The sequence below is a fragment of the Nilaparvata lugens genome, chromosome 8 (genome assembly GCF_014356525.2).
Source record: "Nilaparvata lugens isolate BPH chromosome 8, ASM1435652v1, whole genome shotgun sequence".
NCBI lineage: Eukaryota > Metazoa > Arthropoda > Insecta > Hemiptera > Delphacidae > Nilaparvata > Nilaparvata lugens.
In genome coordinates this window covers 15,832,754-15,860,634 of record NC_052511.1, presented here as the reverse complement: position 1 = coordinate 15,860,634, position 27,881 = coordinate 15,832,754, and the positions used below count along the sequence as shown (strand labels likewise).

At 34.0% G+C, this 27,881-nt stretch overlaps 1 protein-coding gene across 1 annotated transcript; it reads left to right on the top strand.

Annotated features, from left to right (window-relative positions):
• Positions 1 to 210: 210 nt before the first annotated feature.
• LOC111055685 (TBC1 domain family member 5) lies at positions 211 to 27,881 on the top strand. The gene is made up of 12 exons (XM_039435077.1): positions 211 to 429; positions 1,002 to 1,062; positions 2,488 to 2,761; positions 4,138 to 4,312; positions 5,985 to 6,054; positions 6,842 to 6,947; positions 7,854 to 8,124; positions 10,514 to 10,620; positions 12,884 to 13,035; positions 18,196 to 18,289; positions 20,414 to 20,563; positions 22,818 to 27,881. Exons 1-12 carry the CDS (start codon positions 369 to 371, stop codon positions 23,145 to 23,147), a joined length of 1,851 nt encoding a protein of 616 aa, XP_039291011.1. The 5' UTR covers positions 211 to 368; the 3' UTR covers positions 23,148 to 27,881.

Sequence of the window (27,881 nt, the reverse complement as noted above, 5' to 3'; positions counted from 1 at the left end):
AGAAAAATAAATTCTATGCTTTCCTGAAATATTTGATAAAATTGGTCTTCCGAACAAAATATTTTGTTTTCAAATGTGACCTATTATGGATGATAAATTTTTCGATATTAAATGAATTAGAAGGATGGCTGTCAGACATTTCCATTCTTATCTAACATTAGATGATTACAGTATTTTGATTTTGGTCTATCGAACCCTTTTATCTTTCTCTTCTAAACAAGTAACAGCCCATTGCGTGTTTTAAAATTCTATTCTCTAAGCTTGTACAAATCGATCATGGAATGGTTGTGTATTTCTTTCTAAAATAGTGGATAAATAATTTTATCTATCCATAATTTCTCTAGACTGGTTTATTCTACTTTATTACTATGTTGCAATTCTATTCAAAAAGAGCCAAGCTGGTAACTCATTCCATGGGATTGTTTAAAGGTTAGTAAAAGTCCTGAAATTTATGAAATTGACATTTCTTTTTATTCTGTGCGCCTATTCTACTATTTGTTCTGTGCGCCACTACTAGGTACCGTATGGAATTGAACGGCCGTCTAATTAAAGTCCAATTTAATGTTATGGGAATTATATCTTGGTTGTTTAAGATAGAAGTTTGTAATTCATATATACCACTGATTCTCATTGTACTTTGTATCTATTTAATTTGTGATTACATTCATTTTGTTGACATCATTAATGATTGTAGAAGTCAGGCAAAAATTCATAATAGAATGAATTGAAGAATAACTTTTCAGCTCTTGTTTTGATATTAGACAGTATGCTGCCGTAACTTCAGATCAAATTTTCACAATACGATAATGCGTCGTAAGTAACAGTGAAGATCGCATTTTCAGAAATTGTTAATTTTCAAACAAATTTCATAATAATATAAGTTGATTATTCAATATCATTCTTATCAATATTATTACTCATCCCAAACCATTGATCATTATATTTCACATTTCTTTCATGAAATCATTTGAAAGACTAAATTAAAAATGTATTTTTTGCAGAACTTATAGAGAATGATGCATCCAACGAAGCAGAACGAGCTTCTTGCATTCTCAAGTATAAGTGAGTATCAGTTTTATTTATACAATTTCCACAGAGTCTAACAATACCCATAGTGATACAAAAAAAATAGCACTGTACATGAATAAACTTTTAATTATTGTGAAACTGAAATTATAAGATGAGTACAGTAAAAATTTGGATTACTCTAAAAACAAGATAGAAAGATAATTTCATCAAAACTAATCTGTAGCCTAAAATAGTTCATTTTTATAGACATGAATTTGACTAGTCACTTCTAAGGTTTCATTTTTATTGCGCGTGATGCCCACATGAGCTTTTTGCTTGTCTGTGGGTAATGAGAAGTGCGAGGGTGAGTTATGAGATGATCAAACGTCCATGCCTAATCGATGGGCTTCGACGGGATTCAAACCTGCGACCAGGTAGCACTAGCAGACTGAAGGGTGCAACGCCTTAGTCAACTCGGCTATCTGGCCGGCATATGGAAAAGTTGAAGTATTGAACTGATGTGCTCGAATTCTAGTGAAAACCATGAAAGTTTATCAAATATAATTCAAACCTTTTCGATTATTCTTCAAGTAAGTTTCAATAGAATCATGGAAGTGTAAAAATGATGAACCATCAAGTATACTGTGTGCTACTGTGTGGCACATTATTGAAGGCTGACTTGTTCCAATCTTGGAATTTTTTCAACATCAGTTTTTTTTACTGTGTATTTAAACACATCTACTGTTCTGCATACTATTCTCTGCACTTCCTTTTTCTATTTTGTATTTTACAAGTTCGTTTACAATTTTATCCAGATATAATATACGGCAGTAGCCGATTTTAAAAAATATATAGAAAATTTCCAAGACGTTTAATCTAATATGGTTAGTACCAAAATATCACTTTCACTAATATACACAAAAGCGGGTGAAAAAATTGTTATTCATATATTGTAATGTTGATTATCTAAAATGATGAAAGAATGCAGTGAATTAGATTGTATGTGTTGAATCTCTTTATTTGCCATTTGGAGTTCTGTGTCTGATTAATTGCATTTTGTCAAAGTAAACCTGAAACTCTAATCAGATTTATTTATCAGAGACGGAATTGAAACACACATTTTACAGAGGTTGGAAAGTGTGCCATTCCATTGTTCAATTCAATGATCTTTGTCAAATTCTTCAAATCTTTTCCCGTAATTTTATGAATCTCATATACAACAATCCGTAAATTATTATTATTTTTTTAATCTTTTCATCCCCATACTATGAATTTGAGGGTCCAGTGTGAAAGAGGGATGGCTGCGCCCTAACTTCGCCATCCTAGGATATAAATTAAGACAGTAATTTAATTCAATCTCATTCAAAAAAAATAATAGTTCATTGTTTGTTTTCTACAAATCTCTCCTCCTTAATTTTGTGAATCTCTTGTAGCTCAGAACAATCCATTCATAATTGAACGTTCATTATTTTTCCCTAGAAATGAATGGAACGAGCTCCTTTCAAGCGTGGACACACTACGCCAGCAAGCCATACAGGGTAACTTTCGAGCTTCCAGGTTCAGAAGTGTGCTATGGCGGATTCTGTTGGGACTATTCACGCCGGAAAATCCCAAAGTGTGGGTTGAAGAGGCCAAGGAAGCCAGAAAGCATTACCGCGAGCTGAGACGGAGAGTCAACCAGTATCCTTGGAGCAAAACGCAAAAAAGCCCTGTTCTGCAGCCCAATGACAATCCACTCTCTCAGGAAGATGGGGTAAGACATTGATTTGCTGTTACGCTAATATGAATATGTAGCTTGAAAGTATGAACAAGAGTATGAACAGTTGTATGATAGCTGCTTGCTTTGCCTTTAGTGAGGTCCACGTTATAATGGCAGTATTTGATTAACATTGGTGTTGCAATCCTTGTCTATCATTCAACAAAGCAGATAGCACTATCATTTTCTAGCTTTGCAACGTTGCCACATCGTTTTCTAACAATTTAGATAAATGATTGACAAGATATTTTATCACAATAATGAAAATTTATCATTTAATCATTGAAAAATATATTTTATTGTCGAATTATAATTGATTATTTTAAACGAGAATGAACAGTTGATATTACATCAGATACACCGGTATCAGCTATCATCCACTATGAAAGGCAGTGGCAAGGCAGAGAATCGGCAACGTTGTTCTATCTTTCTCCACTGCGTGGAGACTTCACTTTGGTTAGAAGACTCTTGTCACCAGGTTTAGTTGTGATAGTGAACTATATTTGAAGTGTGTTGATCATACTACGGTAACTTTTCGCGTTGCATACTATAATTGAATATTATGTTGACTATAATGTAGTTAATTACGTACATTGCACATGCACATACAGTACAGTAAATGGTACGTACGACATGACCTTGATTATAATAAATTCCTTTCTATAATCTGTTGAGTATAATCTATATCCAATATTTACAGAAATACTGCTCTACGAATATAGATAGGCCTACATCTATATTCGTAGAACAGTATTTCTGTAAATATTGGATACAGATATTTCTAATTTCAGATTGGTAACTTGAAGCAAGTTATCTATTTCTGAAAATTATAAAAAAATATGTATTCAAGTGTTATTACCATAGTAGCGTCTATCAATTCTGTTTATACCAGGTGACCGTAAATGATCGAAATTACTGCTTTTTGCTTGTAACCATTGCTTGTATGTGATCTTCCATCTCATACACAAATTATAGACAAGTTACCCAAATTATCCAAGCACGATTTATAGACATAAATAATTATTTTTAAATGGGAATAAAATGTTCTTGAAATTACATTTATTTCAGATTAGTTTATTAGGAACTTCCAACATTTCTAATCTATTGGTTAGAGAAATGGCATTCCATCGTCATTTGTACTTTTTATGCATAATGGTTCATGGATAAATTTTTGTCTATTTGACCACATAAATATGTTTTTGTATCTGTAGCTTAGTAGAAGTTATTAGCACTTGAGGTCTGCTGTAATCAGATTCTCTCTATCATCAATCCATTAGTTCTCAAATGAAATATCAAATCAATTATCTTCAATTAACTCATGTCTGAAGTTTAGTAATTTTCAGTTCTAAAATAAATGTTTTTTAATTTCATAGAGCACTTGGAACCAATACTTCTGTGATAAAGAACTGCGTCTTCTTATCGAGCAAGACGTGCTTCGAACATTCCCCGGGGTCGACTTCTTCAAAAACAAGGAATTCCAAGAGGCAATGGTCGATATCTTGTTTTGTTATGCTAGAGAGTACCCAAGAATGTGTTATAGACAAGTAAGTAGCGCTCGTTATAGTTTTGTGGTAATTATAAAATTCTAATAGTATTGCAATTATATTATTGAATTTATTCAAACAAGTAATTTGTGTTTTGATTATCTAATTTTTTATGTTGAAAAGTAGAATTATTGAAAATGGTCATTTCAAAGATAAAATTGTTTACTGGTTTCGGTATGTAGATGATATTATTTGCTTATGGACAGGAAGTAACAGACAACTAGACAATTTTCTTTCCTATCTGAATGGATTACATCAGAGTATAAAATTCACTGTAGAGGTAGAACAGGATTGTGTATTGAATTTTCTAGATTCAAGAATAGATCATAGCACTGGTTTTCACAAGTTTTCTATTTTCAGAAAACCAACCCATACTGATGTTATCATTCCTCTTCATTCTTGTCATCCTATTTCTCACAAACTTGCTGCTTTCAATAGCATGGTCTATAGAGCACTAACAATACCTATGAGCCATCATGATTTTGATATTGAGATTACTAAAATTAAACTGATAGCTGTCACAAATGGGTATTAAGAAAGTATGGTGGGCAGATTATTGAGTAAAATTAATAGACACATTTTAATCAATTCTAGCATTGTAGGCTCAAACTGTGAGGAGGAGACTTGGATAACAATTCCATATTTAGGCCTTGTATCTGATAAGATAGGTAGGGAATTAAAGAGGAATGGATTTCATGTTGCTTTCAAGACCAAACCGATTTTAAATAGTCTATTTAGCTGGAGTGAAGACAAAATTGATATTTGGGATAAAAGTGGGGTGTACAAACTTTAATGTGGTGATTGTAATGCTTGTTATGTGGGTCAAACTGGTAGAAGTTTCAAAAGTAGATTTAAAGAACACATCAGAGATTGGAATAAACAAAATGGGAAATCTAACTTTGCAGAACATTTGATAACAAATAATCACAAGTTCACAGTTAAGGAGAATGTTGAGTTTCTGCATGTTAATAACAAAGGCAGATCTTTGAATAATCTAAAGGCTTTAGAAATAACAAGAGTTATTAAGGAAAATTCCTAGTATCGTTTAAATTACCAGATTCATTTCAACCAATACAACACTACGAATTTAGTTTTATCATAAAATTGTAAGCATACATTAGTCAATAGTTTTTCCATTTACATATTTGTTTTATTATCTTTCACACTTGTTTTCTTGGTCCTTATTTTGTACTGAAAGTAAATTTTATTATCATGGCAATTATGTTGCTTAAGCCGCCATTTTGTCAAACCGTTGAGTGGGAGGAGGCTGTCTAGCTGGGCCAATGGCAGGCGTTCATGCCCTTGACCAATAGCAGTACTCGCCTACTAGTGTAAATTCTGCTGCTCTTCTATTTAGTTTTAGTTTATCAGAGATTGACAATCGTGTAATAACCAAAACCAGTCTTTCTAAGTATCAATAAATCTGTAGTTTTTGACAATTTCTTAGTCTTTTTTCATTCAATAGGTATGAATAATTACCACAATATCAACTTCTCAACTACACAAAAAATTCTAGTTTTTAAAGTTAACATAAATCATGCATATAAAGAACTGGATTTTTCGATGAAACCTATATATTAGTCTAGTATATATTAACTCTTTTAATACACTCCAGCTCAATAATTTATTATTATTTAGCTATTATATTTATAAATATTGTCTAATAATAATAAAAGTTGTTCATTTTTGTTCCAGTGATACTATGTGTGAAGTTCTTAATCCCGATTACTTAATAGAAGACTGCTAGTAAGTATTTATAAATGATTTAAACTGTCTATCTTTTTTAAAAGTTCATAAGTAAGATTTAACCTTACCTTGAATAAATCCTTCCATCTTGCATTTCACGATAGGAAGATAAAAGTTATAAATCACCCAAATCCTTGTTGTAATTCCAAATCAACATCATTCAATTAATTGAACAATAATAGGCTATATACTTTATACTTAAGCTCCCTTGTGAATTAATAAGTGTTTCAATAAAATTGGGTTATTGAAAGGATATAAACTAAATCAACCTTCCATCTGTTAACTAATCATTTTCTTTTGTCAAAAGAAGTGTTTCAGGTTTTTTATAACATATGTTATAAATGTTTATTTATTTAAAAAATAATTGTTTGTTTATAGTTTGCTTGATGAATGATGCTATTTTGGGAAATGTCAATCATTGCGATGTAAATGCAACAGATAATTATTGTTAAACTCAGTTCTATTTATAATTATATAAAATACACCTCAAATATTGAATAATATACATAAAATATAAAATACTACATCATACTGTATAGCATTGTACCATAGAGCTAACGTATGCTATCTTTTCTCTAAGATTGTTCTTGTACACTCTACATAAAATAATCCTGAAAAAATACATAAATTAAGCTTTTTTACTTATTCAAAGTAAATTTGAAGTTTATAATCACAACACCAATTCTACCCTAAACTATGCTTTCATCTGTCACCTGATAGTTATATCTCTTTGTATCAACCTTATTGCAATGGTAATAAATTCAAAATTTTTATTGAATTATTTCAGTATGCTTTTCACACGCATAATGGAATCTACCGCAGTAGCCTATCATACCAGTGATATCCAACCCACAATGACTGGCTCTTTCCCCTCTCGAACTGAATCTGGAACGGTAAGTAAGATGAGAAAATGACAAATTTTTCTGCTAAAATGTTTTAAGACTGTTACAATACTTATTCAAATATTTATATTCAAGTTTTGTGGTGATCAATAACCTTTCCAAATTAAAATGATAAAACAGGCGCTAGCAGAAACTTCTGTTTCTGAATTTAACCCAATAAACTGTCCGAAGCTGTTTTACATTATTTTATCAATAATGTTCATATCAATTATAATTGTTTTGGAGTCAATGCAACCGGTTCGATATTTTTGAATATACACTTTGCATAATACATTACATGGACTTTTTTGTAATATCTCAATAAACATTGGCTTAATGGTGGCACCAATATGAAGAGGAAGAAGAAGAAGAAGAATATGAAGTAGAAGAAAAAGAAGGGGAAGAAAACGAAGAAGATAGAATTATTAGAAGTAGGAAGAGTTCACCTTTCCTCCTCTTGCTTGTATTCTTCTAGAAGACCAATATGAAGAAGGGGAAGAAGATGTCGAAAAAGAAGGAGAGGAGGAAGTCGATTGAAAAAAGAGTGAAAAGAAGAAGAAAAACAAAAATAATATGAAGTTTGCCATTTTCTTCTTCTTCCTCCTCCTTCCTCCTTTCTCCTCTTCTACTTCTTTTTTTCTCCTTCTCTTCTTCTCCTACCTCTACTTATTTATCTCCTTCTCCTCCTCCTCCTCTTCCTCTTCCTCCTCCTCCTCCTCTTCTTCTTCCTCCTCTTCCTCCTCCTCCTCCTCCTTTTTATTCTATTTCTTTTTCATCTTTTACTTCTCCTCCCAACTCTATTTATTTCTCTTCCTATTCTTTCTTTTACTTCTAAATGAATGAAATAAATCATGTATAACTAGAATAGCTGTATACTGTTATTCATATTTTCAATATTATTGAATGTTTTATTTGCAGGGCTTCTCTAGCGACAACCAGATGATGGAGCGGCTGACGTGGATCGAGGACTGCCTGTTTAGGTCCAAGGACGAGGCGCTCCACCGACACCTCACCGACTTGAAGATCACTCTGCCGATCTACGGCATTCGCTGGCTGCGGCTGCTGTTCGGAAGGGAGTTCCCTCTGCAGGATCTGCTCGTGCTCTGGGACGCCATCTTTGCCGAAGGCAGCGAGTTTCAACTCGTCAATTACATTGTGGTCGCCATGCTGCTCTGCGTCAAGGAACAGTGTAAGTACTTATCTCTCAAACGTTGTAGAAATTACATGAAATTTGTTCATTATAAAGGTGCCAACATCGACTATGCCGATCGACATGTTCGATATTTGACTTGTCCACATACCTCCGGACTATGTGGACTAGTCGGGCGACACACGCCCGTGTAAAGTGAATTTAAATTAAAGTTAACAATAAATGAGTGACTCGGAAGACGCTGCAGTGGCGGCTGCTGCAATTATCATTGCAGTTTTTTTTCTCCTTATTTCGTTCTCTGAAAAACTGGTTTTGCAAATTTTTTATCTTCTTCTACACATCACATTTCTCAATGCCAAAAGATACACCGATTTCCTTTATTTAGTCCATCGTGCCTTTTGTTCCTATTTTTGTATTGTGAATCAGTTGGGTCCTACAAGAAACTCCGTTCACGATACATTTCAATAAACGAAATTGTTTGGTCGTCATCCCAATCCATCACACTAGTAGTTCTGTGAACAGTAGACCTCACGCAGTATTCTCATCCACAAGTACCTGATTGAAACTATAGACCTTATGGAAATACAGCAATAGACTGGCTTCTCCACACATCTGTGTAATCACTTTTCAGCTGATTTATGATGAATAATTCTATAGTCTGATTTTTACTCCAATATTGACGTACGAAGGAGGCTCCTTTTTCTTTTATATTATCCTTGAAATGCAAAATTTCCAAAAACCTTGTCAAATTTCATGAAAATCTATTACCGCGCTTCGCCGTAAATGCGCAACATATAAACATTTAAACATTCAAACATTTAAAGATTTAAACATTAAGAGAAATGCCAAACCGTCGACTTGAATCTTAGATCTCACTTTGCTCGGTCAATAAACTATTGAAACAAAAGTGTGAAATGTTGAGCAACCCGGTTCAACACGTCCACACTGCTGATGTCGATTTGACTTCCTTTGATCCGTACCGACTTGATTCGGGTTGAATTCGGTTCGGGCCGGCATGATTCGACGAATCCGGGTGACATTCCACACTTGTTCAACAGTGTCGATCGACCCCATTCGGCATAGTGTGGACGTACCTTTAAGATACAGATATAATAAACATAGCATCAGCTGATGAAAAATGAAATGCACGTGTTTGTGGAGCATTATTCTGTATGTTTATCTTACCTATTCTCTAACACAATTAGCTCACTGTTATCGGATGGGCATGTTAATTGTCGGTCCCGGCTAAAGTATGACAGTCGTAAGCCCCATTGACGGCTTAAATGATATATTCAGGCGACGGGGAACTTCTGTCAGGGACTCTCAACTAATAAAAGCCATACGAATATTATAATTATTATAAGTCTGTACGCACCTTGATGTTTGGAATAGAATGGAATTATTATTCTATTGCCAATAACAAAAGTAGACCAATGCCCGTATGCAGATGCTCGGTTAAAACTGCGTGTAGAATAAATAAAAGCGTTTAAACTTGAAGGCCGTTTAAACCACCAATCGGTATTCTGAATAGTAATGAATTGAAAGTTTAGGTTGAACGGTTTATTGAAGCACAACTATATATTATTGGCTGACCTGATTCCTCATATATCCAATCAGATTTCAGAGATAAAACGTAAAAATGAATAGTTTTGGCATTGATCCTATGACTGGCTTTGATCCAGATGGCTAAGACTGGTTTATTCCCGTTCCATAGTCTGTGCAAACCTTAGTTTGCAGCACGGGACTTCGTGGCCAATGTTATTTATTAGGAATAGGAGCACCCTGTTGTCTTTTTTGTGCTGATTCTGTCAAAATTACTTACGCTCTCTCTTTCGCTCGTTCTCTCACACAATCGGCTCACAGGCTTTCTGATTTCTGAGGAATCTGGCAGCACTTTAATTCATAAGAGCACAATGCTGCGACTAAGGTTTGCACATACTATTGTAAAATTCTTTTTATTTCAAACCTTGTAGGTTTTATAATTCTTGAGTTTTCTTGAAACGTAAGTTTTCAATGATCCTTCACTACTAAATAATCCAGTAATTATTGTATTGTCCAATGTTAAATACCGAAATGTATTAATATTACTCATAGATAGATATGTCAATCCTTGAATGGATGTTGTTCTCATTAAAAATATTTTTCTTTTTCAATTTGGATTTGAAATTCTTGTCTTGTTTTTTTTTTTAATCATGAATTGTTACTGAATTTTGAGCCTAATTTCCAATTTACTGTTGTTACTTAGTTTCCAACTATATTATAATACTATAAATTATGGTATGTTTATTATCAGATTTGAAATTGTCCTTTCAACATTATTTTTCAACTCTTTTTCTTTTAAACATTACTGTCTCTTTCCAAACCCTCCCTGACGTTTATTTGGAAGATACGATGAGTATTTCTAAATTTTTATTTTGTTCTATTTCAGTATTGAATTCCGGGTACACAGAGTGCATGAATATTCTGATGAGATATCCACCTCAAGCAGACATTGGTTATGTAATCAAAAAGGCATTACATCTACAGAACCCTGACGTGAGTATTCATTGATTCATTAATTCTGGCATCATTCAATAAATTGGATTAGAAATAAGTGTATTCTTATCTCTAACTTTCAAATTGAATTCATTAATATGGATTCGCTTTCTATTTTATATTTTACCGTCCCCTTCAAAACAAGTTCTATAATATTCAATATGCGTTTTCGGATTGGTTTCTACGGTTTTGTTTTCCCGATCTATTTGATTTTTCGTTTGAACGGGTGCGGCAGTCAATCCCGCATTTTTGAAATAGGTGTAAAAAATAAACGGACGTAGATACCAAAATTATATTCATAAAATATTTTTCTACATTAGAAAGCATTTAAAAAACATTGAAAATAATCACTGTTTGAAAATAACATCAGCAAGATATCGGCCTTCCCGAGTACGGCATTCGCACAGGCGATTTGCAAAGCTGTTCATAATATCACGAAGCATAGGCTGAGGAATTCTCTCAATTTCTAGCCGGATTCTTGCCTTCAGTTCACAAACAGTATGAGGTCTTTCTTCGTATACTTTACTTTTTAGGTAACCCCACAAGAAAAAATCACACGCAGTGAGGTCTGGTGAACGGGGCGGCCACGGAACCGGGCCATTGCGGGGAATCACTCGGTTTGGAAAAACTCAGTTAAGAACATTCATGCTCACGCGGGCTGTGTGACTTGTTGTTCCATCTTGTTGAAACAATATTTTTCTTCATTCACTTCATGTTGCCGAAGCTGAGGAATGAAGAATGTCCTTAACATTGTTGAATAGCGCTAAGCATTCACAGTAACAGATCGCTCTCTTTCGTTTTCAAAAAAATAAGGGTCTATGATACCCGACGAGGACATTGCGCACCAAACTGTTACCTTAGATGAATGGAGAGGTTTTTGATATAATTGTTGCGGGTTCTGGTCACTCCAATACCTAAAGTTCTCAGCCTAAGAATTCCTCAGCCTATGCTTCGTGATGTTATGAACAGCTTCGCAAATCGCCTGCGCTAATGTCGTACTCGGGAAGGCCGCCATCTTGCTGATGTTATTTTCAAACAGTGATTATTTTCAACGTTTCTTAAATGCTTTCTAATGTAGGAAAATATTTTATGAATATAACTTTGATATCTACGTCCGTTTATTTTTTACACCTATTTCAAAAATGCGGGATTGACTGCCGCACCCTGTATGTTAATTTCAACTAAGTAATGTTTCAATTGCTAATATTTTATGATTCCACAAACTTTTGATCACACTTGGATTTATTTGTCCGGCACATTGGCCAAGGGATCTTACAAAATTTGTAGATTTTGTGTAACAGTGGATACATCCGTCGTACTAAACTTCTACCTGATCATTTTCAAAGTCGCCTCACGTATGGCGTTATTCATTGGAAGAATAGTATAAAAACTAAATCATCTTTATTTCACAAGAAAGGTTTTTAGATAATCAGCAATCTTACATACCATACATACCATTGTAAGAATTCAGTGTAATCAAATAAAAACTACTTGATATTGTCAAAACTACTATTTTCTTAACAATTTGAGGTATCAGTTTTGGTTGTTACACCATTATCAACCTCTATTAAACATTAGAGTAATTAATTTCAAGGAAGTTTACCAGAGATTGATAATTGTGTAACAACAAAAACATTTTAAAATCTTAAAAATGTTTTAAAAAAGGGTACTACATGTTTTGTATTGTTTTTATTAATTTGAATAAAGTAGTCCATATAAATGAAATTATTTCAACAAAAACTAATATCAATTATTGTTTTAATAAACTGATGTAAATTTAAATTCATGGTTTTGACAATAGTAAGTCATTTTCATTTAATATGGGTAACAACCACAACATCACTTTCACAACACATAAATTTATATTCAATATAAGAATAAGGATAAAATGTAAGCTACTTACATTGTAAGTTACTAAATATTGACATTTCCCTCATACCATTATACATCCATTTTATTATAGTTTATACATTATAATACATAATACATTCATTTTATTATAGTTTATAATGTTTCTTATTATGTGTTCAGTAATTACATATAATTTATGTTCCAAATTTCAATTATATTTTTTGTTAACTCAAGCCGATTTATAGTCGACTACTGTCTATTGTTACTGTTTAGTTGGGCGAGAGTGTAAGAATGGCAATTTTCAGTATACAAATAATTTGTTTGATTTTGCAACTTATGAAGGAGTTTAATGATTTTGCTATTGGTATTATGTGTTTGGAGTCATGTTATTTGAATGTTGTTGACTGTTTAGGTGTACAAAGACCCACCTGTGACGGCTGTGCAGTTGCCACGCCAGGTGCGGCCCGAGGACCAATCACCGCCTGCCAGCCCCGTCAGGAGGAGGGTCGCCCAGCAGCCACAGGACAAGAAGCAAAGCAAGCAGGTCTCAGCCATCGCAAACAGGTCATTACAACCCAACTCAACCTCTGTCTCCTATTTGCTGTCCATTATGCCATAGAGAAAAGATAACATAAGTAGATATCCTATGGTATAGGGCATCTATATTGTAAATTCCACTGTTAACTCAGGCGATAGTCTTAGTAGTTCTTTTTTTTTGTGAAACTATATGACGTTCGTAGTCTCTCATACTGTCCATTCTTACACTCTCGCACCAACTAAACAATAATAATAGACAGAAGTCGACTATAATCGGCTTGAGTTAACAAAAAATATAATCCATTTGTGAACTATTTTTAACGACACTACAGTCTAATATCTTTGAATATTAGTTATTAAAACTAGTACTCACTGCGGAGCGCTTTCGGATTTTTAGAATACATTTTCAACACTAAAAACTGAAAACAGTGTTGAAAATGGATTTTTCCTACAGTTACGTTGAAAAGTGGCCATTGCTGCACTGATTACAGAACGCAAAGAATCACTTTTCCGCTCTAGTGCGGGAAAAATTTTTCTGCACTCCAGATTTGCAACATGGCAACGCAAAATACTTAGTAGGTTATATGGAGCAACAGTGCAGCAAAATCAAAATGAAGTTGGTAACAGTGACTGGGCTGCTATAGTGAGCAGAGGTGCAACCAAGCACAACGCGCTAATTATTATTCATTATATATTATAACCAAGGACAACGAGGACTTTAGGATTTTAGGATTAAGGTTTTTATCAATAATAAAATTACACAGAAAAACATTTGATGCATTTCAGGCAATTTTACCCATAATTACCCACTTTTCATATTCAATGGTAACTGTAGGAAAAACTTAATGTGAAATACGTGCGCAAAGTTCCTCTGCTGCACTCAACAAACCATTCCGCCCTCGCCTACGGCTCGGGCGTAAACGTTTCTTTCGGTGCAGCAAACTGTCACTTTGCGCACTAGTTGCACAAATAACTATAATAAATCCGAAGGCGCTCCACAGTGAGTACTAGTTTTAATAACTAATATTCAAAGATATTAGACTGTAGTGTCGTTAAAAATAGTTCACAAAAGGATTAGTACTTGCAGTTCGTCATGGATAATGGAATAGATGAGTAAAAAATATAATTGAAATTTGGAACATAAACGACCTGTACCATGGTATATCATCTTATGCTATCTTTTTTCTATGCTATAACCCAACTGAAGGCTTTCTTCATTTTTTAGCTGTGGAATATGCCCACAAAAACTTTCTACAAGTTAGGCTTTGCAAGGATAATGTTAGATTAGATAGATAGATGAATGCCTTTATTTTCACACATTAAAAACCTTACAAGTGACGTGGGCGAAAATTGAGGCAATAAGAGCTCCCTCTTCCACTTCACTCACTAGGTGGTTAAGGTTGTTAATCACCACCAGCTGATTATGGTGTTGATAGATGAGTGGACCTTTCATCGTTTCCTTCTTCTGAAGGTGATGCCCTTATGAGCTCCAAGATTGTGCATGGGAAATGATACAGATGATGATGAGAGATGAGTGTGCCTACAGCTTTAGTTGACCACCGTAAAGTGATATCGCTGGTCTAGAAGAAGTAAAATGAAGATATCATGTACTAGGTGGAGATGGGACTTTGAACTTACTTTACTTTACTTTGGCCTCCTCAACATAGCGCCTCCATTCGTCTCTATCCTGAGCACTCCGTCGCCAGTTTGCCACGCCCAGCACACGGAGGTCTCCAATCACGTCGTTCAGCCATCTTGTCCGTGGTCGACCTCTCTTTCTCGTCCTAAGCATTCTTTCTTCCAGTAGTCTTGATGGTACCCTCCCGTCACTCATTCTGGCTAAATGTCCAAGCCATTCAATCCTTCTGGCCTTTATGAAACGCACCATATTTCCTGCTCCAATGGTCTATCCCAATATTGAATCTGGCTCTCCACATTCCTCCATCACATATTGGTCCCCAGATTCTTCTGTACATTTTTCTTTCAAATGACCTTAATGCTTTTTCATCTTTGTTCAAGATAGTCCATGTTTCGGCCCCATAGGTTACAACTGGTCTCACTAGCGTCATGAACATTTTCACCTTTGTTTTTCTGGCTATGAGCCTGCTTTTAAATATTTTTTGATTAGCAAAGTATGCTCTGTTGCCCATCATTATCCGATTGTGTATTTCTTGACTGGTCTTATTGTCTGCTGTCAGGGTTACCCCAAGGTATTTGAACTCTCTGACGCCTTCTATAACACAGTCATCGGCTATTTCCAGATTACATACTTGCCTTCTTGCTTGATTTGCAGACATTCTCATATATTTAGTTTTATTTATGTTAACTTCAAGACCCTCCTCTCTTGCCTCTTCTCTCATTTTGCTAAACATTTCTTTGAGGCTATTTTGATTTCTTGAGACTAGGACAACATCATCTGCATAAGCTAATACTTGGTTTGTTCTGTTGATTATAGTTCCGCTTGTGCCGAGTTTCTGGAGCACCATCTCTAGAACCAAATTGAATAGTGTTGCAGAGAGGGCATCGCCTTGTCTAACACCAGTAGTAACACTGAACATTCGGCTAGTTTTGTTACCTATCTTAACTTGAGCGGTTGTGCTGGACATTGTTAGCTTTATGAGACATCAATTTTCTCGGTATTCCATTTGCAAGTAATACTCTCATCATTCTCTCTCTCCTGATGCTATCGAATGCCTGGCGGGAATCAACAAAAAGCAGATGAAGATCTGTATCATACTCAAGACATTTTTCCATCATCTGCTTCATGGTAAAAATTTTATCGATTGTACTTCTTCCTTGTCTGAAACCACATTGATGCTCTCCTATTATTTCTTCCACATACACACCTAGACGTTTCAAAAGCCATGCAGAGAAAATCTTATATGAAGTACTTAGCAGTGTTATTCCCCTGAAGTTGTTGCATACCATTTTATCCCCTTTTTTGAAAATAGGACATATTTTCCATTCATCAGACATTGTCTCTTGTTCCCAAATCCATGAAATCAAGGTATGCATGGCTCTTCTCATCCTTTTCCCTCCATACTTTAGTAACTCAGCTGGTATTGAGTCCCCTCCTTGAGCTTTTTTATAACTTCTTCTACTTCAGCATATGTTGGGGGCTGAATTAGGGGCTCAGTACTATCATATACTATTGGGTCTTCTTCATCTTCAACTTGATTCAATAAACTGCTAAAGTGGTCAGCCCATCTATCCATTATCTTGCTATCTTCACCAAGCACTCTTCCATTCAAGTCCTTACATGCAATAAAGCTTGGTTGGTAACCTTTTCTCATCCTTTTCACTGCTTGGTAAAATTTCCTACTTTCGTTTCGCTCGTTCATTATCTCCATGTTTTCAATGAGCTTTTTCATATATTCTCTCTTCTTTCTTCTACAAAGCTTGTTGGCTGTCTTTCAACTCTCCATATACTTAGCACGATTTCTCCTTGTTTCCCTTTGCATCATCGACCGTCTATCTTCATTATTCTGGTTTACAGCTGCCTTGCACTCATCATCATACCATTCTATGTTTCTTCTCCTACTTCTCTCACCAAGGCTTTCTGTGGCGACCTCATCTACTGTTCTTTTTAAACTATCCCATAGCTCCTCTATATTCCTGTCATCACCCTCGAAATCATTCAGGCCTTCAGGGATAAGTCTTTCAAGTTCTCTTTCCCATTTCTCAATTTTTCCATGTCCAGCATGCACCTTCTTAGTCCTCTTTCATATCCTCTTGATAGTCTCTCCCTCAGCTTTACTGAGACAAGGAAGTAATCAGAGTCACAATTTGGACCTCTCTTGGATCTCACATTTATGATTGACGAGGCATGTCTTTTAGATATCAACACATGATCAATTTGATTGACTGTTTCTGATGAGGGTGAGGTCCAGGTACCCATGTGAATATTTTTCCTTGGAAAACATGTACTGCTGATGATCATATTGTTTGCTATTGCGAATTCACTCAGTTTTAAACCGTTCTCATTTGTTACATCATGTATGGTGTTCTTGCCTGCCACTGTGTTCAGAAAATCTTCTTTCCCAATCTGGGCATTCAAGTCTCCTTTCACTATCAGCATGTCATATTTGGTTACCATTCTGCATTCCCTCTCTAGAGCTTCATAGAAACTATCTTTTTCATTTTCATCCCCCTCCTCAGTTGGTGCATACACAGAAATTATTGATATATTCCTAAATTTGCCTTTGATTCTTATTCGGCACAGTCTGCTGCCTGCAGGGTAGAAACCTAGTATAGATGATTTGAGCTTTTTTCCAATCATGAAGCCCACTCCACCTTGCCCTGTTCTGTCTTCTGGTCCACTATACAACACTGAGAAATCTTTTTTTCTATTTTTCCACTTCCGTGCCATCGTATTTCCTGGAGAGCAATCAACTCTATCTTGAACTTTGTCATTCCATTAGCTATCTCCATCATCCTTCCAGCTCTCATCATCGTTCTCACATTCCATGTGGCAATAGTCCAATCCATCATTCTTATTCGTTTTTGTTTGCATTTCCTATGGGACTTTGAACAATGACGTTTAAATAAATTATCAAAAAATTAATTTGTTTAGCTTGAATTGTTTCATATAACTTCATACTACTGTATTAACACACTATAAAACAATGTCGTAATAATACTTAAAATTTTGGCAGCTAGAAACTAGTTGTGTCGTTGAATCATCAACCCTTGTGCACCAAGAAACCCAGTCTTTTGAGACAATAGACAAAGCATCAAAATATCATAATATTTACTTGTATTTTTCTATCACAGTTTAAGTTAAATTATTCAAACTTTAGAAAGAAACATATTTAGGATGAGCATCTAATATGAGAAAGATAAAAAATTGAATCAAACATAGAAAAGACAACAAATTTTATGAACTGGAAAATTTGGAGCCAAGTAACCATGTGATTGAAGATGAAACAACGTCATATTCTGTTGTTGTATTTACAAAAAGTTATATTTCTTTGCCGCCCAAATTAATTACTAACAAGCATCACAAGATGGACGTAAACATTGTAGCATAATATTAGTGAAGCGTTATCGACTGATTTTTTTATTTGACCTATTCATCCATGTTTGTAATTCCTCGAATTTATTTTATTATAATTTCAATTGGTAGGCTTTTCTATACTGAGAATATTGTTTATAAAATATGTCTAATGAATAAATGTTGACTTGCAGCTTGAAAAGGTTGTCAACTAAGAGAAATAAAAATTATTCTTTGCCTGTCGCTGCTCACCACAGTGAGGGAATCGTCGATGGATTCACCGTTCAGGTAAACCAGTATCATTATTTTACTCACATTCATAATAATGAGTATTTTCAATAGAATCAGGATTTAGTTGATCTGTCACATTTCAAAGAAATCAGACAATCAATTTTCAAATCGAAGATTAAAGGCTACATTGCACATTTGATATTTATTTAGATTAAATCTTTAAACAATCATTATTCACACTATGATTAAAAAATAATTACATCCAGTCAATTCCAACCACTTATTCCATGACTTTGAAGGTATATGATTTTCAGGATTCGTAATTTTCAAATTATTTAGGCTTACAACAACTAAAAAATTGAATTTATTTGCATTCAATTATCAACTTCAATACTAAATAGCATTGCGTTTTGCACGAAAGAAATTTAAACTATGTCAGAAATAATTAAAAAATCTTGTGTGGCGCACTCACACAACTTTCCTTGCCATTATGAAAATTGATCAACTGACGCTAGTGTTCTCGCGCAGATCTGAGCCAGCTGGTGTCAGGACAATAACGCTGGAGACAAACGATGTCTGCTATCTCTTCATAGTGAATGATTTCATAGAATCAACTGTTGCAATTGACACTTTGCATTTGAAATAGTCACATTTTATCGAATTTCGAGCTTATTTTCAATTTTAGGTGAAAATGTTACTGAACATTAATTGTAGAGATTTTCATGCTCAATCTTTTCCACTTGAAATTTTCTGTTTAAATTGTATCTGAAGTCTGATAATTGGGAATCTAAAATCAAACTTTGCATAAATGAAGCGGAGCACCTGAAATTTTTACAGATATGGGACTTGTGGAAGTTGATAGAGCTTATCAATGACTATTTTAGATTCAAATTTGATCAAAATCGTTGGAGCCGTTTTCGAGAAAAACCCTGTTTTTGACGACATTTTCGCCATTTTAGCCGTCATCTTTTATTGCATTTGATCGAAATTCTTCGTGTCGGATCCTTATAGTGTAAGGACCTTAATTTCCAAATTTCAAGTCGTTCTTTTAATTGGGAGATGAGATATCATTTACACAGACGCACATACACTCATACACACACACACACCACACCACACACACACACACACACAACACACACACACACACACACACACACACACACACACACACACACACCACACACACACACACACACACACACACACCACACACACACACACACACACCACACACACACACACACACACACACACACACACACACACACACACACACACACACACCACACCACACACACACACACACACAACACACACACACACACACACACACACACACCACACACACACACACACACACACACACATACAGACCAATACCCAAAAACCACTTTTTTGGACTCAGGGGACCTTGAAACGTATAGAAATTTAGAAATTGGAGTACCTTAATTTTTTCGGAAAGCAATACTTTCCTTATCTATGGTAATAGGGCAAGGAAAGTAGAAATTAATATAGCCGGTGGCTTTTACTCAAAATTCATTGCATGATATATTATTATACCAGCTGTTCAGTTTTTGGTTTTAACTTGCTCTTTTTTTCAATACATCAGAATTTCAAAGAGAGTGTAATACCTGGTTGAATTGATCTAATTGAAAATTAACAAAATCTCATTCTTATGATTGATCTCGTCCCTATATAATTGCTATAATCAATTTTGTTGTTGTTGCTTCTTTAGTTTCTAAGCTTTTAATAAATTGTTGATAATTTTTTCCATTATGTATAATATCAAGGCGACTTGTATAAACCACTAGAGCTAGTTTATTATGGTTTCACGTAAAATTGTATGGATACAATTTAAAACTGTAATTATTTAATTGTGCATAACATATATATTATAGAAAGTATTAAACATAAGCCGTTTGAATTTTTAATAATCTCGATTTAATAACCTATGTCTAATGTTTTCCAGTTTTCAGTGAGATGTATAATTGACTGGATATGATTGACAGTAAGGGTAAATTTACTTGTTTGAATTTCTTGCATGAACCAGACAAGTTATTATAACATTACTAAGAAAAAACTATTATTATATCATACTAAATTAATTAACACTTTCTATTCACGATCTAAGCTTTTGTAAATATAAATGAATTCAATTCTTTTTCTGCTTTGTTATAGGAGCCAGCAGCTCTTATCATACAAGAACTGCGAGAGAATAGAGAAATCATGAATCTCTGCAGGATAAAAATGTTGCAATACAAGAGCTTACTGGAGAAAAAGACTGATCCTGACAATATAGATGTACAAGTGATCACAGGAATTCACGAGGTATGCGCTTTCAAAACTCATCAACTTTTTTATTTTTCATTAAAAAATATTCAATGATTCTAACATATTGTTGTTTGTAATACTAGAGGCTCTATTCTTTAATATTCCAAGTACAGCGAAGATTACACATTGGAATACAGAGATTTGACAAGTCATATTAGTCAGTAGGCCTGATCACATTCCGGAGTCATATTAGTAGACCTAAATACATTTTCGAATGTCTGTAATAACTCCATTAACAATAAAAAAGGTTGAAAGCCAAACAATAAGGTCTCCCCAAACTTTTTGACGTCCAAATTCTATCAAGCAAATGTTTGAATACTGAATAATCATTTTTCAATTAGTTCTTTGGTCTATGTACTGTATGCGAGCTGCTGTGTTACATTTGGATAAAACGTTATCTATTGTTCCATTACATTTTGCTGGACACATATTCAACTTAATTTTCTGGTCTTTGCAGCGGCGATAAGCTTGATAAACAATAGTTTGTTGGCTGATTTGTTTGGCAATAAATCTGCAAAGTTGACACGTCCAATACAAATAACAATACATTCGGACAAATAAACGAATCAGTAAAAATAATAGAATATCAGCACAAATGATCAAACGAAACATATGATAATACATCAGCATAAATGAAATGGAGAGGCTTGGAGCTAGAAATGGAGATGCTGAAATCGATCCACGTGGGGACTTTCTGTTGATGCGGCGGCCGAAATATCTACTTAGATGAAGATGGCCCTGGGAATAGAGTAGTGTACAAAATAACAATACATTAGCACAATCATATTGTATGATATCAAGATTTGTTGCTCTGTTGATAAATAAATAGTAACAGTGCATTTTCAAATCACTCAAATTGATGAAATGAAAACATATCTTACTTTTTGAAATCTATCTATCAATATTTGGGAAAGTTACAGTTTTCGGTTATACCTGTTCTTCCTTTTCTACTCATCTAGTGTTTGTTGTGTATTACCATAGAAAAAATATCATAAGATGATAAACCATGGTATAGGGATATCATGTTCCAAACTTCATTGTTAGCTCAAGTCGATAGCCCTAGTAATTCTATTTCGTGAAGCTGGCAAACTAATATTGTGCCGTTCTTAGAATCTCACCCCAACAACACAGTAATGATAGACAGTGTCGACAATTATAATCGGCTTGAGTTAACCAAAAAATGAGTTTGGAAAATTGCAACATAAACAACCATAATACCATGGTACCTATATCATCTTATGCTATCTTTTCTCTATGGTAGGCTATTACACAAAACACACTAGATGACTGGAAAATGAAGAACAGGTATAACCTAAAACCGTTGCTTTCGAAGATTTTGATAATGTTTCAAGAATTAGATTATGTTTTTACTTCTTCGATTTTAGTCATTTGAAAATTTATTTTTATTACCTCAGACTTTGTCTGCTAGAGAGTGGCCCGTTTTATATGGGAATGAAAATATTCAATTCACTCACATCTCACATCAGAGAAAATTGAGGGCTTGAGAGAGTTCAAAAAACACTCAGGGAATTCCTTATTGTATTGTGTTCGTACAAATTAATAGACTTCCTTGTTAGTTAATTTTGGCTTAATGTATTTTATGTGTTCTCTTGTCTGTTGTGTTTGATAGATGAAGGATTTTAGTAATATATTAGATTATACTTTGACAAGGTTCACTTTGACACTTTGGTTCTAATTCAAACAGAATTAGAACCAGACATGGTCGATGTGCTGACTTGTATAAATGGGGCAAAATACGATCACCGTCCTGTGAGTGTTGTGAAAGGCAAACGATTGACCACATAGTGAAAGAGTGCCCAATCACGGCCTTTAAAGGAGGATCAGAAGAAGATTTCTTGATGGCAACTCCAGATTCAATAGCCTATCTGAATGGACTGGATATATGTATTCGAATAAATTGTTTTTACCATTTATGGTAACTGTTATCATTTGTTTATGTTACCATTTATGTTTTTTATATCTTGAGATAAGGGATCATTCCCATATTATGATCCTGAAGAAGTGAAGATGAATGAATACTGATTGATGTGTTGAAAGCCATACGCTAAATAATAAATACACTTTGACGTGTCATATACTGCGGGAGTGTTGCTTCCTTGTTGCAGTTCCATATGACGAGCAAGTAAAGTATTATTTATTAACATTGCTACAAATGATCTTATTATACAATATTGTATTGTACTTAGATGAATGAATAAATAAAATGAACGTTTTTGTCGTTGATTGTCAGTTGTCTACGCTTCTGGACGTGAAGAACGCGTCGCCATTCGTGCTGAGTCTACTCGCCTCCACAGCGTCGCCGCCTCCAATGCCGGCCCCCAAGGCAGCCGCCCCCGAGGTGGAGCCGGCCTACGAGGTGGGCGAGTCGAGCCGCCTCTCGCTGCTCTCGCCGTCCGCCCCCATAGCGCCGTCTCTGTCAGGTGAGGACAGTGACCAGTCGTCAGTGCAGGCCAAACTGCCGCTCCCCAACTCCGAAGTCAAAATGACTACCTTCAGCGAGACCGAGGGACCCGTTCTCATCGATAATATTGTCTTCCCGACCTCCTGTGTCTTCAGATAGATACGAAACTCAAGCCAGTTACACACACATCGATTTTTTCCGTCCTTATAAATTCTATGAGATTTAATGGTATGTTTATGGTTGTTATGGTAAGTTTATGAGATTGAATGGTAACACATGATTCATATTTTTGCCAATTAATGTTCAATCCAATAGAATTTATTAAGTCGGCTACAAAACGTACGTCCAAAAATGATGTGTGTGTAACTATCGATGTGTGTATGGAAATCGGTGTTGAGTTTCTACCATTATCAATATCATTGTGATTTCCATTATAGAAACGTTGCATTAAAAACCATCCAACAGGATCCGATTGGTTTCTAAAGGTGGATTTCCACATATCAGTGTCAGAATCAGTGACTGGTACAATGAAAATGTAATTTTATTCATTCTCATATTAATATTATGACCGGATCCCCAAAACAAAGTGATAAAACATCATAGTAATATTCAAGGTCTTATTGTATCAGCCATTTGGAAGAAGAGATCGCAGACGTCCCACGAAGAGATCGGTTGATTTTAGAGACACAGAGGCTCGGAACAGGCAGTAATGCCAAAGACTAGGCGCACTCCAGTTAGTCAAGACAAGACCAGACATGATCAGACAAGTTTAGTCACAATACTTCACATTGTTGATGATGACGCAACTCACACTGATTAGTCATTGCAATTAGACATGTCTTCATAAGCAACTATGTAAAGTATTATGACTAAACGTGTCTTGTCTTGTCTTGACTAACCGGTGTGTGCCTAGCCTAACCCGTGGAAGGAAGAAGAATATTTATTCTACCAAAAACATTACTATATTGGAAAGAGAAAAACAGGCGCCAGCCCAAAACGTCTTCAATTCCTAAATTCAGTTCATTAAAATTGCCCAAAGTAGGGAGGGGTATGTTCATCAAATTTACATTTTCCAAGTTCCACGAGACTAAATAATAACACGCCTAAATTGTTTTCCACCAAGCCTGGCCGAGCTAATATGAATAGGCCCATTAGAACTTATGAGAATAAATTATCACTGTACTGGACACATTCTATGATACTGTTATATAAGAGATCCTCCTTTAATCTACATGTCCAACGTTGATGAATTTTTACCAATATAGTGATGATTTCTATTTGAACCTTGAAAGTGAAAACCAATTAACGGGATTCGAATAGCGTAGCCAAAGTTGGTAGAGCTAAATAACTAACCGGAGCACTAGCTGGGGCTCTTTCACCAAACTACGGTCTCGACAAATGTTGAGATCACCGTTGCTGAGTTCTTATCAATATTGTAATGAATTCCATTTTTGAAACTTTTGAGCGAAACCAGGATTCGAATAATATAGACAAGGTTAGTAGATCTAAATAACTAACTGAATAACTAGCACTGGCTAGTACTGCTATACTAGGGTCTCGTCTTATGTTGTTCAATAGGCTGAAATGTATTCCATCAAGTGTAAAAAACAAAAGTTCTTAGATGTCTGATGAAGCCTAAAAACCAGGATTAAACAACACAGTAGTTGAAGTGATAATTCTTTTCACACCAAAGTTTTAATTCGATGAGTGCTTCTTCATTCAAATCCAAGAAACTGTTTTGTTATTCAAACTAATTGAAATTATTATATTGTATTTCAGACAAATTTAAATTATTGTATTAGTGCTATTAAATTAAACTATTTTCGTCTTTGACTCCTTCTCATTGATGATATAGTGAGTGTTTCCTACATAATGTGGTTTTAGATGATCGAAATGTTATGTCTCTAACCTCTTATGTGTGAAATTTATAGTCATTTATATAGTTTAATTAATCTAGTTGTGGGATGAAGTGCTAACAGCGCCCTCCCAAAGCATATTATGAGAAGGTAGTCTATATTTCATCCTTTTGATAATTCAGATAAATGTAAACATTTTGGATTTTCTCAATGGAAAATTTATGATACAAAAGTACGATTGCAAAATTAAATTGAAATTCTGCCAAATTAAGTTGGTTTGGATAATGTGTCTTGAATAAATTATTCAACTATCATTCCATTTTAAAATGTTGAAATTTTCTCTTTGTGATTATTGGATAATGATGCAATGCTATGAGTGTTTTAAAACGTTAAATACATGAATGGCTACGTTCAAATACGATTCATGTTACTACATTTAATCAAAAGTTCTCGAATCTAAGGCGCGAAGTATCCACTAAAAATTTAAAAGAATACAAAAATATAATTCAGAAAATTGGATCTAAGATGAAAGTTTTAAACTTATTATTTCCTCATCCAAAATTCGCCTTGATAATTTTACCTGTATGTTACTGAAAATGTATGGTTTTAGTCTTCCAGAAAGTAATATTTCATATTGCCTTATTTTTGTTGAAACAATTTTGTATACTTCTGAAACACAGTAAAATCTAGTGACTATTTATTTGATAGCGTACAATGATCTCATTTGAATTAAATGAATGCAGTAGAAGTATGGATAGCACATTTGTATTGCGATTGAATAAACAGTTGCTTATTAAAGTGCCTAAAATTTAGAGTTAAGGTTTAAAACATTATTTGTTAATCTTCACAGTTAAATGATGTACTCCAGCTATTATAGTCATAATATTGTAATCTATTCTTTAGATATATTATCCATAAATACATATATTGTGGAAACGTTACAGGAAATTTATAATTTGTACTTATATAATCCAATTTCATTCATCAATGTGACTGTACTTCCAGAGAATATTATCTAGATACATATTCAAGTATAATTATATTTCCAAAACTAGATACTCTAAAATTCATTTAGAATGTGTTTTTCTTAATGGGCGATGAATGAATTCTCATTCACTAATTTTCGAACGGTCTAAAACAAAGGTCCGTCCATTCTGGAATAATTTATTGTTATACATCATGTTTTAGCCAAGCAGACTCCAATCAGAATTATAGAATTCCTGCTAAATTACAACTAGGTACAGAATATTCTCTCCTAAGAAAAAATATGTATAGAAATTGAAAAATATTCACGTACTAAACAAAAGTTCCCTTATAAATTACTCGCATTCTTCAAAAATTCTCGCATTGGCAGTTTGTGTCTTCCATAAGGGCCTTAACAAAAGTTTTACGAAAAAAGATCTTTACAAGTAGCTTAGATAATTCATAGTAGAACATTGATAATAATTATTCATTTTTACTGTTCTCTCCTAGTCGATTAATATAATATAAGTTGTTTCCCGATTAATAGATTCTCCATAATATAAAATACCATATATTTTAATGATCTTCGCGGTGTCTATTTATTGTTGGTGCTCATTTTTTGTGTACCAACTTTATCTATTTCAAGATAAATTGTGCTGAGTGGAAATTATGTTCTTAGATTGTTACTATGAGATGGAAGTTCGTTCATTATTTACCCAAGTACAAAATCGAATTGTTTGAGAGAATTACAGTACGAACTCAATACCCTTTTTCTCACCACAATTTTAGCATAATTATATTATATGCAATGTATTATTTATATTATAAATCTATATATTAATCCTGCATTTCTATTTAACAACTGCATTTCCGTGTTTTGTTTCTTGTTTCAATTTTGTTGTGTTTTGTTTCACTTTCCAATGCATTTTGTTTCTTATTTTATTTAATCGTCCTATGCCTCCCTTTTATGTGAGGTACTATTTTGTTCTCTTATATTCCATCACCCACTATTTCTTTATCAATTTTGGATGATTAGTTATAGTTATTGTGAAATCGCAGCATTTTTTATCGAAATCCCTTTAAAAAGAGTTTGTTTTTTCTAAACCAAAAACATACATAATATAACTAGTAATTATCTATCTTTATCTTAATCTAGTCAACTCTCTGATTTCTTTCTAAGTTTATTTGAAACTTTTCAATTGAATGCATACATATTGCTTTGTTCATTTAAATACCCTCTTATAGCTGTAATTGATTATCGTCATTTATCATTATAATTTTTTCAAGAGTGTTGAGACATGATATTCATAAGACACGTGCATAAATAAATACAACAAAATACGGTACCATTACAGTATACATTTTCTAATATTGGTATCTTACTTGTCTTTGCAATAGGCCATATCTATAAAAATGTTTTCTATAAATAGAGTTTAAGTAACTTATTCATTTTATGTATATAGCAGTGATTTTTGTTATATTTCAATATATTGCTATGTTACGATTTATAAATTGATTGTGATACTGAATTTATATTTGTTACAGTGACTTATGTAGGCTATATGTTAATTTTTTATTCTATATTTTTTCGCCATACTTTGAAAACTTGGGTGGAGTGTTTCAAACATTTTTAATACACTATCTAGCTCAACTTTTCAAATTAATTTCCATTGTTTCATTGGTTCATTGTAGGTTTCGATTAATGCAATAACTAGTTATGAGTTTTTTACATCAAATACCTAAACAATCCACTCTCGTTTTATTTTCTTGAGTATGAGCAGTAATAATTTTAATAATCTCATTCTATACTATTAAAAATAGATATAACTTATTCGATGTATATTATGTGTTATTTTGGAACATTTGGTTGTGTGTATCCATAAAATATTTTCTAAGAAATTGTATTTTTGTGAACGAGACGTCAATAGTGACTAGACTTGTTGATTAGGAATTATTGTTATTTTCATGTTACTATAGAGCACTGTTAATTATTATTGTTGAATTAAATGCACTGATTAATTTATAATAAATATTTTGAGTTATGCCAATAAAGTTGGAAGAAGTTTGACGAGAA